Source organism: Platalea leucorodia (assembly GCF_965183815.1).
Source record: "Platalea leucorodia genome assembly, chromosome: 25".
Taxonomy (NCBI): Eukaryota; Metazoa; Chordata; class Aves; order Pelecaniformes; family Threskiornithidae; genus Platalea; species Platalea leucorodia.
Genome location: NC_138847.1, coordinates 734,987 through 748,537, shown reverse-complemented (window position 1 = coordinate 748,537; position 13,551 = coordinate 734,987). Strand labels below are relative to the sequence as shown.

Genomic DNA, 13,551 nt, shown 5'->3' with positions numbered 1-13,551 from the left:
CAAATACCTGATAGGCCAGAAGCAGGCACGTGGCAGGTTTAGATGTTATGACATCACCTGTGGCTGAGTGATGGATAGGCCGGGAGCATGCACATGGCTTGTGTACGAGCTTGTGATTTCATGATTATTGGATCAGCCTATAGGCCAAGAGCAGGCATAGGGCTTGTGTGGTGCTTCTGATGTCATCAAAATAATATTTGGACCCCACCCAAACATGGCTTTTTGGAAGAACCATCATTAGCAGAAGCCCGTGCACAGCACCCACCCCCGTGTGACAGTGTAACTCTTGAGCAGACAGCGATGGCAGCAGGAGGGTGTGAGGTCACCGTCACTATAACTGCTGAGCACCCAGTGGTGGCTGTAGGAGGGTGTGAGGTCACCGTCACTCTAACTGCTGAGCACCCAGTGGTGGCTGTAGGAGGGTGTGAGGTCACCGTCACTATAACTGCTGAGCACCCAGTGGTGGCTGTAGGAGGGTGTGAGGTCACCGTCACTATAACTGCTGAGCACCCAGTGGTGGCTGTAGGAGGGTGTGAGGTCACCGTCACTATAACTCAGAAGTACACAGCTGTGGCAGGAGTAGGGCCTGAGGTCCCGTCACCGATGGCACCGCGTGGCCGTGGGGCTCGGTGCAGAGCGGCCGTGTGCATCAGCGGGGCATGCCGGGGGCCGGGAGCTGCCCGGCCCCGTGTCTGCGAGGCCGAAGGAGCAGCCCCTGCAGCCCTGGCTGGAGCAGTCGGGGTGGGGGTGGCTCGGGGGCACCGCAGGGATGTGCCTGGGCACGGTGCCAGGAGGAAACCACAGACTTCCTGCCCGGGCGCTGCGCTGCGCGGGGAGCCCGGCGAGCGCTGCGAGGCCACGGGGGCTGTGGTTTGTGCACCTGCAGGCTCCAGCTCCCGATGCGCCTGTGGGGAAGAACGGCCCCTCGGGGACAGGCTGAGAGTCAGGGGCCTGACTGAGCCTCTGGGCTGCAGGTCTGCTGCCAGGGCAAGGCCACGGCCCAGCTCGGGCTCCTGCGAGGGACCCAGGGTGGGGCTGTGCAGGGAGGGACGGGCGAGCCAGCCCTCCTGGGATGGAGCTCTTCCCCTGCCCAAGGCCCTTGCCCAGCTGCTGCTCCCAGCACAGTGGGGTCTGTAGCAGGGGCAGGGGCTGTTTCCTTCCCATCCTGACACAGACCCCGGTGCAGTCCCAGCTCCGTGGTTCCACAGCTCAGTGGTGGCTGGACACTCACACCTTGGGTTCTTGGATGAGCCCAGCGTAGAAGATGCTCAGTGCTCCCAGTCCCCACAGCAGGGTGCAAGGGGTGACGGACTCATTTCCCCTCCACACTCAGCTTCTCCCATGATGATTCCCTTACGTAGCGACCATGACACCCGCAGCAGGACACATATGTCCCTCATATATGGTCATGAACGGCGCTGGAGAAGTTCATTGGAGGGCTGGGCTGTGTCGGAGGGGAGATAGCTCCCGACAACGTCTCAAAAGGTGCTGCTGCTGCTTTGATTGGCTCCTCCTGCAGCTGGGTCGGCATCTGCAGAGATATATTACCCTCCCATCGTCGTTGTCCCCGTGAGTCCCCAGGAGCCGTGGCAGGGAGTGGGGCACAGCAGGGCTGTGCCAGCAGGGCAGGAGGCTCAGGATGGGGATGGAGGCACTCCTGTCCCCCCGGGTGCTGTGGCTGCTGCTCTGGGTGCAGCTGTGCAGGGGTAAGTGCCGGTTCCCTTGTCTCACAGCCCAGGGCCAGTGGGTACCAGCGGGTCATCGGGATCCCTTTAGGAATAGGGTTTCTTTCCAGGCTCCGCTGAGACAAGGGTCAGAAGGTGCTCAGGTCCATGGACCTTGTGCCTTTCCCTGTGCCTCTCTGTGTTTAAGGCAGCCCATGCCTGCCTGCATTTATAGACAGCCCTATCATGGGTAACCCTTTTTGGACCTGGGCTGGCAGTGGCCCAGGTGGTGATGGCAGCACTGAGCCATCCCCAGGACACAACCAATCTCCAGGGTGCCCTGGAGGTTTTGTGTGCTGCTCACTGCCCCAGGGTGCAGGGGAACCCCGACCCCAGGAAGGCAGTTTGTGCCCCACAGAGAGAAGGGGCCCGGGCTGTTTGCACCCACGGGTGGCAGAGAAGTTTCCTTCCTGGGGGCCTCGGTCAAGCACAAGAGTCGGGCTGATGCCTGGGGCAAGGAGACGATATGGGTTGGGGGGATCCGTGGGATCATCTCGGTGCTCCCTGAGGACATGGAAAGCCCTGGGGGTGGTGTGGGTTTGGGTGGTGGCAGGGCAGGTGGTGGGCAGGGGAAGCTGCGGGCCTGGGGGCATGGGGCTTTCCAGGGTGTGCTTGGCTGGGGAGGAGACGGTGCCCTGTGCAGGGCCTGGGGGCACGGTGTGTGGGTGGGCATGGGCAGGGGGCTGTTGGAGTGGGAGGAGGTGCCAAGGGCTGTGGGGCAGCGAATGACCCAGCAGGGCTGGAGTTGGCCCCCCCAGCCTGCACAGCCCGTGGGGAGAGGAGGGACCCCCACACTTCCCCAGGGACAGCTCAGGGAGGAGAGGGCTCCCAGCCTGGTGCTGTGACTCGACTCCCAGAGCTGCAGCCTGGGGCTCGGCCCTCTCCTGACCGGTCCCGTGTTTTGGTGTTTGAAGGGGCTGCGGAGGTGAGGCTGGAGGCTGGTGGTGGGCGCTGTGCTGGGAGAGTGGAGGTGAAACACCAGGGCCAGTGGGGGACCGTGTGTGATATCTCCTGGGACATGAACGATGCTGCAGTGGTTTGCAAGCAGCTGGGCTGTGGGTCTGCTGTCAAAGCTCATGACTACGCACACTTTGGGCAAGGATCTGGCCACATTTGGATGTCTGAAGTTGGCTGTCATGGCTCTGAGTCTGCCCTGTCTGACTGCACACACAGTGGATGGGGTCAAAACAACTGTTATCACAGTTGGGATGCTGGAGTGACGTGTTCAGGTAAGGGGCCATTCTTGTTCCCTACATTTGTGGCCAGGATGAGGGAGGGAACTGGCTGTGCCCTCAGGAAGAAATGAGCAGACACCAGATCAGGGCCCAGTGTGGGCGGTTGCACTGCTGAGCTGGGACATATGTTGCTGCATTTGCCAGTGCCTGAGGAAAGCCCTGTGAGAGCCCACCCTGGGTGCGCACACCCTTCCTGGTCCCTGAGGGGGCTCAGCCCACCCTCCATTGGTGCCTGGGGCTAAGGTGAAACCCCCTCCCTGCCCCTTGGTGTCCGTTGGTGCCCATCTTTCTCCTCCCATTCAGCCAGGACCTGTCTGGCATTGCCAGGGGCCAGGTCCCCCCATGCCAGAGGCACCGAGAGTGGCTCATGTGGCCACCCACAGCCCCGGGGAAGGGCACAGAGTGGTCAGGGACTTTTGGGTTGTGCCTCCTGGCAGGCATGAGTCCCTCGGCCTAAGCAAAGGGGCTGCTCAGAGGGGGAAAGCGCTGGCCTTGAGCAGAGGAGCAGGGGGGCACATGGCACCCCATTCCTCTCCCAGGGTCACCCCATGAGAGCCAGCCCACGTGGACATGGCCCCGTGCTGTCAGTGGTGACCCGCTGCCCAGCCTCTCCTGCCTGCCCCAGCCCCGGCTGCCCTGTGCCACAGGGGCTTTGCCAGCACTTGCACTGTCCTCGGTGCCTGTCCTTGCACCGGGAGCTCGTGTCAGCCCAGGGCTGCCCCTCTGCCCGCTCTCCTGCCCTCTGCCTGGCCGTTGATGGGGATGTGCGTGCCTGGCAGTGCACTCTGGCCCTGGCTGAGGACCCCCTCCCTGGGCAGGTGCCAGAGTGGGGGCTGGCACAGACACTGACTGTACATAGAGCTGTGCCATAGCTGTACGCCGTGAAATGGCCCATCTAACAGCAGTGCCCCAACAGCCTGAGACCGCCCTGAGAGAAGGGTGTGTTACTGGGAATTCCAGGGGTTCCTCAGCCAGGCCCTGAGCTCAGTGGGCAGATCAGGCTGCAGCAGCCAACAGTGCCTTGGCCAGTCTCCCTGGGCCCCAAGTGCTCGCAGTGCTGCCAGGAAGCCCAGGGTCTCCAAAATGGCAGCAGTTGGTCCGAGCAGTGCCTACGGCTGGGGGTTTGGGGAAGAAGCAAGGCCACAAGTGCTGTGCTGATGGCTGAGGAGCGGCAGGGTGTCCCTGGTGTGTTTGTGCCATCAGCAGCCCCTAGGAGCTGCTGGGAGGGCCGTGGGGCTCTGTGCCTGTGGCCACCTTGCAGCCCAGGTGGGACGTGGGCATGTAACAGCCAGAGGGCTCTGGGAACTCTCTGGGGACTTTGATTGCTCCAGGATTTGTCCGGCTGGTCGGAGGGGAGAGCCCTTGCTCAGGACGCGTGGAGATCCGTGACGAGGACCAGTGGAAAACTGTCTGTGACTCAGACTTTGGTCCCAAAGCTGCCGACGTGGTCTGCGGGGAGTTGCAGTGTGGCACAGCCCTGTCTGTGCCCAGGGCAGCTCACTTTGGAGAAGGTGTTGGTGCCATGTGGGACAGAGAGCTGCAGTGTGTGGGGAATGAATCCTTCCTCATGTTCTGCCCCAGGGGATCCCGCAGAGACCAGCCCTGCACCCACACGAACGCCGCTGGTGTCACCTGTACCCGTAAGGACGGAGGGTGGGGTGTTCCATATCTGGGGGTGTGCTGGGGCCAAGGGGAGCAGGGCCGGGACAGTGCCATGCTGTGCTGGGTGTGAGGACAGAAAGGGTGATGTGGTTGCCTCCAGCCTTAAAATCATGCAGAAGGAGGAGAAAGGCAGGCTCTCCTCCATTTGGCTGCTCCTCCATCTCCAGTGGAAGCAAAAGCACAAGTCTACCCTCTCTCATTTTTCTCTGTTCCCGATGACACAGGGTTCAGGCTGGTGAATGGCAGCACGGCGTGTGAGGGGAGGGTGGAGGTGCAGGTGCTGGGGACCTGGGGCACCCTCTGTGCCTCCCGCTGGGATCTCTTGGACGCCCACGTTCTCTGTCGTCACCTCGACTGCGGGTTTGCTGAGTCCATTCCCAGAGGAGGGCATTTTGGGAGAGGCACGGGACCTGTCTGGAGAGACTCATTCCACTGTGACGGGACTGAAGCCCACCTGGGACAGTGCCCAGTGAGCGCTCTGGGGGCCTCACCGTGCTCCCACGAGAACGATGCTGCTGTCATTTGCTCAGGTGAGTGCTGGGACAACACTGTGTTAACTCCATTTGTCCCTTGGGTGTTGCATGGCCACCCAAAGCAGAGGACCCCATGGCAGCAGCAGGGTGAATTTCTGTTGAAAGAAAAGAAACCCTAGATTCACCAGGAATCTCTGCCCCACCCTGGGGATCAGGCCCAAACTTGTCCTGTTGGATCGGAAAGGCCCCCCTTGCTCTGCTCCCTGCCAGGGACACAGGCTCCCAGGCCCAGATCCCCAGGGATGCAGAGGGGCAGAGGCGTGTGTGCTCTGCCCCATGGCTCAGCAGTGCCAAGGCCAGCGCTGAGGTGGGGCAAGGCTTGTCCTGGGGCTGCCTGTCCCCAGGCCACCGCCGGCTGCTGCTCCCTCCTGCGGGAGCTGCCCCATCTGCCTCAGCAGGGATGTGTTGGGTGGCTCTGCCCCACCAAGAGCAAAGAGAGGGTCTTGCTCAGGAAGGCTCAGGGACTGGGGAAGCAAGCCTGTGGAAAGCTGCTCCTGAAGCTGACTGCAGAGGGCTGCGGGCAGGCGGGTGAGCTGCAGGGGGTTGTGAGGGTTGGAGAGCCTGGAGAGGTGCTGCAGGTTTGTGGGCTGTCTGGTGCTGCTGAGGGCTGGGGCATGGCTGCTCTCCCCAGGCCCAGGCAGCTCCACAGCCCTGCGGCTGGTGGGTGGAGGGAGCCGGTGCGACGGGCGAGTGGAGATCTTGCAGCGCGGGACGTGGGGCCGAGTCCTGGATGACCAGTGGGACATGCAGGAGGCCAGCGTGGTGTGCCGGCAGCTGCGGTGCGGAGAGGCAGAGAGAGCCTACAACCCCCCGAAGCCTCAGAGAGGGACGGGTCCCGTGGGGCTGCGAGGGGTCCGGTGCGCAGGGCACGAGGCCAACCTGACCCTCTGCAACACCTCCCTGCCCGTGAGCGCGCTGGCAGCAGGGATTGCAGAGGACGTGGGGGTCGTTTGCTGGGGTGAGTGGCACTGCACAGGCCCCCCAGGCTCGGGGCTGGGTGGGCAGCCGGCCCCTGATGGCAGCTGGGGTTTCTTCCTGCTGCAGGGAGCCGGCAGGTCCGGCTGGTGAACGGGCCCGGGCGCTGTGCTGGCAGAGTGGAGATCTACCACCAGGGCAGCTGGGGGACTGTCTGCGATGACCAATGGGACCTGTCTGATGCCGCCGTCGTTTGCCACCAGCTGGGCTGCGGAGGGGCGGTGGAGGCGGTTGGCTCCGCCCGGTTTGGGGAAGGCTCCGGTCAGATATGGCTGGACAGCGTGAACTGCTCCGGGGCCGAAGCTGCTCTCTGGGACTGCCCGGCAGGGTCCTGGGGGCAGCACGACTGCGGGCACAATGAGGACGCAGGAGTCGTCTGCTCAGGTCTGTGCTGGGAGCTGTGGTGGGAGCCCAGTGCCTGGGGAGACCGGGACAAGGGGAGAGCCGACAACAGCCGAGGCTGTCCCTGGCTGCCTCTGAGCCCCTGCCTGAGCCTGTCCTGGGGACACCCATGCACAAACCCCCTCGGTCCCACTGGGGGCCCCTTGTAAGCTGAGCTGTCCCCAAGGGTTAGCGCGGAGGGCATGGGTGTCTGTCCGTCAGGGACTTCTCTCTGCCCCTGGCAAAAGGGTGACTTGCTGGCCGTGCCTCTGCCTGGCTGAGGGCCTGGGGGGTGAAGAGGCTTCTCTGCTCCCATAGCCCCAGACCAGCCTGTTCCCCTCTGGGCTCTTTCCTCCCAGATTTCATGGCCCTGAGGCTGCACAACAGCACCAACTGCTCCGGGCGCCTGCAGGTGTTCTACAATGGCAAATGGGGGACCGTTTGCTCCAACTCAATGACTCCCAAAACGGTGTCGCTGGCATGCAAGGAGCTGGGCTGTGGGGATGAAGGGACCCTGGAAATATGCCTGCCCTATGGTAGGGTGTCTGGTCTCACCTGGCTGGATCGCGTGGAGTGTGGGGAGAGAAACAGCTCCTTCTGGCAGTGTCCTTCTGCTCCCTGGGACCCACAGTCGTGTGATGACCTGCGAGACGAGACCCACATCACCTGCAATGGTAATTCGGAGCTCTCCGGGCACCAGCATCCCCCCAGCTCCTGCTCCCTGCTGGGCACAGTCAAGCGCAGAGACAGGGCCTACATGGGCTTTTACAGGGGCATCTCCTGGGCTGCCTGCGCCATCCTGCCCAATACCTAGAGCAGGGCCCTGGGCTCTGTCCTGGCCACCCTGACCAGTTTTGCAGGAGGGGCAATTTGGGTGGGATGTGTCAGGGATACATGCACACACGCACGCACACACGGCGTGTGAGAGTGGAGGCTCCCTGGTACCTGCACACCCACCCTCTCAGCCCAGCTCTCCTTCTCCTCTTCTGCAGCTACACCCAGGACAGCAGCACCAACCCCCTGAGCGGGTCCCCGCCAGCGCCGGGTCTTCTCAGGGCCAGCTGTGACCCATGGCGGGAGGGAAGGGGCTCCTTGCTGGGATGTGAAACTCCCAGTGGGAGGCACTGGGAAAGCAGTGGGGCAGGGGCATTGGGGAGGGCTGTCATTTCCCCATCAGGGTGGGAGCTTCCTCATGACTCACTCCTGGGGTCATCTGTCCCTGGTGTAATGGGGGTCAGGACTGGGGTGTCCCAGCCCCTACCTCTCCCAGGCCTGGTGCTGCCCTTTTTGTGCTCCTGCCATGCAGATCCCAGCCGGGGCCGTCCGACTGCTAGCGGGAGAGTCTCATTGCCCGTCATCATCTGCATCGTCCTGGGGGCCCTTCTCTGCCTTGTCCTGGCCCTCCTGGCCGGGCAAGTGCAAAGCGCCAGGTCTGGGCGCGAAGGTGGGTCGTGGGGAAAGATGCCTCCTGGCAAGGCCAGGGGTGCAGTGAGGTGTGAGTGAGTGGCACAGGCAGAGCTGGGGGGATAAGGGTGTGTGCTGCCTTCATTCCCATGCATCGCCTCCTTGACTGCCTGACCATGGGCCACCAGCAGCAAGGGCTAGAGAGGGTCCAGACATGGGGGGAGGTAGGGATGGGTTGAGGACAGAAATGGCAGAGCCGGACTAGAGGAGCGGAACTGTACTGTGGCGATAGCCGTCTGCTGGCCCAGGGGACCCAAAGCTGGGGGAGCAGAGCGGGATCCCATCCTGTCTCTGCCTGTCCCTGGGCCAGCCCTGCTGCTGTCCACAGGCTCTGGGAGAGCTTGGGAGCCCTTCCCTGAGGCCGTGTATGAGGAGATCGGTTACAGCCCGGTGTGGGAGAAGCAGGCGAGGTTCAGTGGCTCAGGTGGGTGTGGGTTCCTCCCGGGGGGCACATCTGCCAGGGTCTTCCCCCTCATCCCCACCCATGGCTGACCCCCTGCAGTCCCCTGGCCCATGGTCCCTGCAGTGCTGGGGCTGTGGGGGCTGTGGGGAGAGCAGCCAGGTCCTGGGCCCAAGAGAGGAGCTTCCTCCCCACCAGTTCTTCCCGTCCCAGCTGGGGACAGCCCCTCTCTGCCTGTCCCTGCACCCCTATGGGACACCTGAGGGGGGAGGGAAGGGGCTGTCCTGGGGCAGCTCTGGCAGCCCCTTTGAGACAGGGTTTGTCCCAGGGGAGCAGGGTGAGTCCTGAGACCTGAGCCCTTCTCCCCACTCAGCCCTGCCTCTGGGGGTCCCTCGTCCCCAGCAGCACTGACCACAGGCCTGGTCAGCAGAGTGCACTCCCCTAACAGCCACTGCGCCTCTCTCCAGGCTCCTCTTCAGAGGGGTCCCTGACCAAGCTGCAGCCCTACCCCGGGGACAGCAAGGAGCAGGATGGTCCGGGATCAGCAGCAGGTAATAGGGTGCAGGAAGGAGTGGATCTCTCCTCCCTGCAGACATGTGAAGAACAGCGGTGTCACTGAGGGTCACCGTCGGAGCTGGGGAGGACATGGGGGGTGTCTCCTGTAGTGCTGCCAACACTGGTGTCTGAGCCCCACGTCCCTGCGCATCCTCCCATCCTCTGCTCTGCAAATGTATCTTCTCCCTGGCACCAGCTCCCCTCTCCTTTCAGACATCCCTGTCCTGCCCGGAGGTGACCCAGCGGATGGCTATGATGATGCCAGGGAGGTTTCTGAGCCTGGGGATGATGCTGCCCCTGGGCAGGGAGGCTGGGAAATGGCCAGGGCACGAGAGGAGGCAGCAGGACCCAGGGATGCACCTGGAGGTGAGAGGGAAAGAGAGCGCTGCTGGTTCCTGGGCTGCCATCCCTGGTGCCAGATGAATCGTTGCTGTACTGAGATTTCAACCTCCTGGGATGGGGGAAAATGCACCAGGAATTTTCCTTGGGGTTCCAGGGGTGGGAGAGGGAGTTGAACATCTCTGGACTGGTGAGGAGAAGGGAGGAAGGTGATGTACAGAGCAGGAGGGTCACCCCATGGGGCGAACGTGCAATGGCTGCCTTGCTGCTTGCAGGGGCAAAGCTGTGCTCCCAGAGACGTGCTGGGGCCCCTGGAGCCGAGGGAGATGCCTGGTCCCTGTCCCCAGAGAGCACAGGCTATGACGATGCTGAAGAGGTGTCTCTGGCACATCCCCCTGAGGACACACAGGCTGTGCCAGTGGAGCTCAGTGCACAACAGTCCCCGAGCCCCGCGCCAGGAGAGCCCGTCCCTGCCATGCAGCTGGGTGCAGCCAGGAGGGAGGAGAGGTCTGTGCAGCTGGGAGAGCCGTGAGCACCAGGGAACCATCTCCCTTTACCACGGGCAGCAGAAACAGACGGGCATTTCCTCTCTTTGTATTCCCCTGTTTTTGCATCGTGCCTCCATATTTGTTCTTATTAAAAGTCTTTAGGGGTTTGAGCCACAGCTGGTGCTTGCCTGGCCCGATGTCGGGGTGTCTCCCTGAGGCTGATCGGGAGGAGTGGAGCACAAAGACATGGTGGTGGGGAAGGGGCATGTATCAAGGAAAGACAGCAGTCTTGGGGTCAGATTTTGGGGCTACGAGAGCCCATGGTCCTGGGGAATATTCCTGCTGACAGAGACATTTCCATCCTGCCAGCCACAGTTTCCAGCCAAAATGTCTCTCTCCAAGGTCCCATGAGTGCCCATCTCTTCACCTCAGGGTTCCCCAGTTTCTCTTTCCCTCAGGCCCTACCTGGGCCACGCTGGTCCCACACAGAGAGGCGAAGACAGAGCTGCTGTGTTGGGTGATCCCTGGGCTGTGGTCTCACAGAAGTTAGCCCTATGGTGCCCGCGGTGCCCTGGACACCCCAGCCAGCCCCAGCAGGTATGACAACGGCGGGGACACAGGAGCAGAAAGCTCACAGCCCCTCATCCAGGCACTGGGCCTCCCCCTGCGCCCCTCTGCCCCCCAGCATCCCTGGAGGTGGGGGGAAGGGCAAACTTCCGTCTCCCTGGGGCTAAGGGTCTCTGTGGCAGGGTGGGTGAGCATGGTCAGCTGTTAACTGAAAGGCCGACGGTTTGGCCACACGCAGGGGTGGTGTCCTCGTGGTGCTACAGCTGGGGCAATTGTGTTGCCCAGTGCCATAGATTTGTTCCCCAGTGAGCCCCTGCCTGGCAGAGAGGGTTTGGGGGAATGAAAACCAGACCGCAGTCACCGCGAACATCTGGAGTGGTTGAGTGGAGGAGTTAAGGGGATGGGCTGCTCATCCAGTCTGCTTTGCACACGTGGCCCCAGGGCCCATCCTTATCAGTGACTCTCCTATTCTTGCTCAGCAACAACCTAGAAGGACTCTTTTGGAGCAGTGAGAGTCCTGCAGGCACTGTCCCTGAAGCCAAGCATTTTCAGGCTCATGCTCAAAGCTCACAAGACAGTATCGTTGCTTGGACAGGGTCTCTCCCTCTCACTTTTGCTCAGTCACCAAAAAAGCCAAACTTCTTTGGAGATGCATTGCCGGGGAGCTGGCTATGAGGCAGCAGATCTGCAGGGGGCCAGGACGTGCACGTTGCTGTGGGACTACAGTCCAGTATGTGCCATTACTTGGCCTGACTGGTTGACTGGGGAGAGGCTGAGACTGGAAGCAGAGGGGGATGGCCTGGGTTGCAGTTGTCACTGTGTTCCTGATGGGTGAGCAGGATTCTGCAGCTGCAAGAAGTTGCAAGAGGGCACTGCAGCAGCTTGTTGGAGCTCATGAGCAGGTCTTTCTTCCTCTGGGCAGGGACTGAGGGCTGTGAGGGGCTGCAGCTGGGCTGGACAGTGGTGGGTGAGGAGTTTTGGGTGAGGAAAGTGGGGACAGTTGAGACACTTGTGCTATGGGCCCTGGGTCCATAGGTGCTGAGGGGATGGAGAACACAGAAGCGTGTGCAATGCCAGGACATGCAGAGGAAGGTAAATCTGGAGAGTAAAACTGACATTGAGTGGTTGATCTGGGGCTGTTGTGAAGACACAGTGTGAGAGTTGGTGACCATGCTAGACCCCAGGGGAGCCAGTGCTGGCATTTCTGTCCCGACCTGTGCCCTTGCAGCAGGGAGGAGCTGATGCAGAGGGCTGTTGATGTGGGGCCCCAGAGGGATCCCCCTGTGCTGTGTATCTCTCTGCTGATGCCCAGAGAGGAGCACATAGGTGTTTCATCAGTCATTGCAGCAGGGGTGCAAGGGGGTCCAAGAAACTGCTCAGGTCAGCGTGTGACTGAACAACACTGGTGCCCATGCACTACAGCGGATGATCCTCAGCACGGCTTTGTCAGCTGTCCTGGGCACATCAGAGGTCTTACTGGGACAGAGCTCTGGAGGGAGGATGCTGCCATTCAGGCCTCAGCTCCAGGGAGTGCATCTCCCTGGGACTGCGGGGATGGTGGCCTCTGGTCTGGGAAATGGGGTCCAGGTGGAGGTGTGAGGATGGGACCAGTCTGTGCACCACTGAGAATGACAAAGAGGAGAGAGACAGGGTCTTTGCAGAGACCCCGCAGAGGAGAGATCTCGATCCCTGTGGAGCAGGGAAGGAGGGACAGCTGGAGACCACCCCAGAGGAGCACTGAAGGGCGAGTCCTGCCCAGGGAGGGGCTGGGGACTGTTGGTGCTGGAGGAAGGCTCCTTCTAAGCCACAGATCTACAGCTACAGAGCCGCGATGGTGCTCTGGCAAGAGGTGAAGGAGCAAGCAGGGCTGGGGCAGGCTGGAAGAAGGAAAGCGATATCTGGAAAAGTGTAAGGGAGGAAATGATTGCTGAAGCCCGGGGTTGAACCAGGGACCTTTAGATGTTCAGTCTAACGCTCTCCCAGCTGAGCTACTTCAGCCCTGCCTTGCGCCCCCAGCCCTTGTCCCTGTGGCAGCAGTGCCAGGCCCCAGGCTGACACACAGGAGGAGGCTCCTCAGGGAGGTTCCCAGGGAAAAGCTGTGCCCAGCCTCCGGCAGAGGGGACCTGGCCCCTCCCTGCCTCCAAGGCCCCGTGGGCTCCAGGTTTGGTGGAGGCCAGCTCGCACTGGCTGTGCCAAGATGTGTCTGGGCCTTGTACGAACGTGACAGTGGCAAAGGTAAGTGGGCAGGCCAGGCATGGGCAGCTGCAAAGGCTCGAGGTGGAAGAAGCGTGGGGCTGGTGGAAGACCTTATCTCCTTCCCCCTGGAAGGCCTCCCATCCAGCCTGGCCTTGAATGTTTCCAGGATGGGGCATCTACCACCTCTCTGGGCAACCCGTTCCAGTGTTTCACCACCCTCATCACGAAAAAGTTTTTCCTTGTTTTCAGTCTAAATCTACCCTCCTTTAGTTTAAAGCCATTACCCCTTGTCCTATCGCTACAGGCCCTGCTAAAAAGACTATCTCCATCTTTCTTGGAGGCCTCCTTGAATACTGAAAGGCTGCAAGAAGGTCTCTTGTTGAAGAGCCTTCTCTTCTCCTGGCTGAACAACCCCAGCTCTCTCAGCATTTCCTCATAGCAGAGGTCTTCCAGCCCTCTAATCATTTTTGTGGCCTCCTCTGGACCCTCTCCAACAGGTCTGTGACCTTCCTGTGCTGAGGACCCCAGAGCTGGAGGCAGTGCTCCAAGTGGGGTCTCACCAGAGAGGAGTAGAGGGGCAGAATCACCTCCCTCAACCTGCTGGCCACGCTTCTTTTGATGCAGCCCAGGAGACGCTTGGCTTTCTGCGCTGCGAGAGCACATTGCAGGCTCATGTCCAGCTTTTCATCCACCAGTACCCCCAAGTCCTTCTCGGCAGGGCTGCACTCAATCCCTTCATCCCCCAGCCTGTATTGATACCGGGGATTGCCCCGACCCAGGTGCAGGACCTTGCACTTGGCCTTGTTGAACCTCATGAGGTTCACACAGGCCCACCTCTCCAGCCTGTCCAGGTCCCTCTGGATGCATTCCGTCCCTGAGGCGTGTCAACTGCACCACTCAGCTTGGTGTCATCTGCAAACTTCCTGAGGGTGCACTCGATCCCGGTCTCTGTGTCATTGCTGAAGATATTGAACAGCACTGGCCCCAGTACGGACCCCTGGGGGACACCACTCGTCACTGATCTCCATCTGG

General features: G+C 61.5%; 1 protein-coding gene across 1 annotated transcript; it reads left to right on the top strand.

Annotated features, from left to right (window-relative positions):
* Positions 1 to 1,910: 1,910 nt before the first annotated feature.
* Positions 1,911 to 10,306, top strand: LOC309600794 (scavenger receptor cysteine-rich domain-containing protein SCART1-like; the record flags this gene model as incomplete). The annotated part of the gene is made up of 4 exons (XM_082333381.1): positions 1,911 to 1,914; positions 5,786 to 6,112; positions 6,199 to 6,513; positions 10,215 to 10,306. 4 exons carry the CDS (start codon positions 1,911 to 1,913, stop codon positions 10,304 to 10,306), a joined length of 738 nt encoding a protein of 245 aa, XP_082189507.1.
* Between the last annotated feature and the right edge of the window lie 3,245 nt (positions 10,307 to 13,551).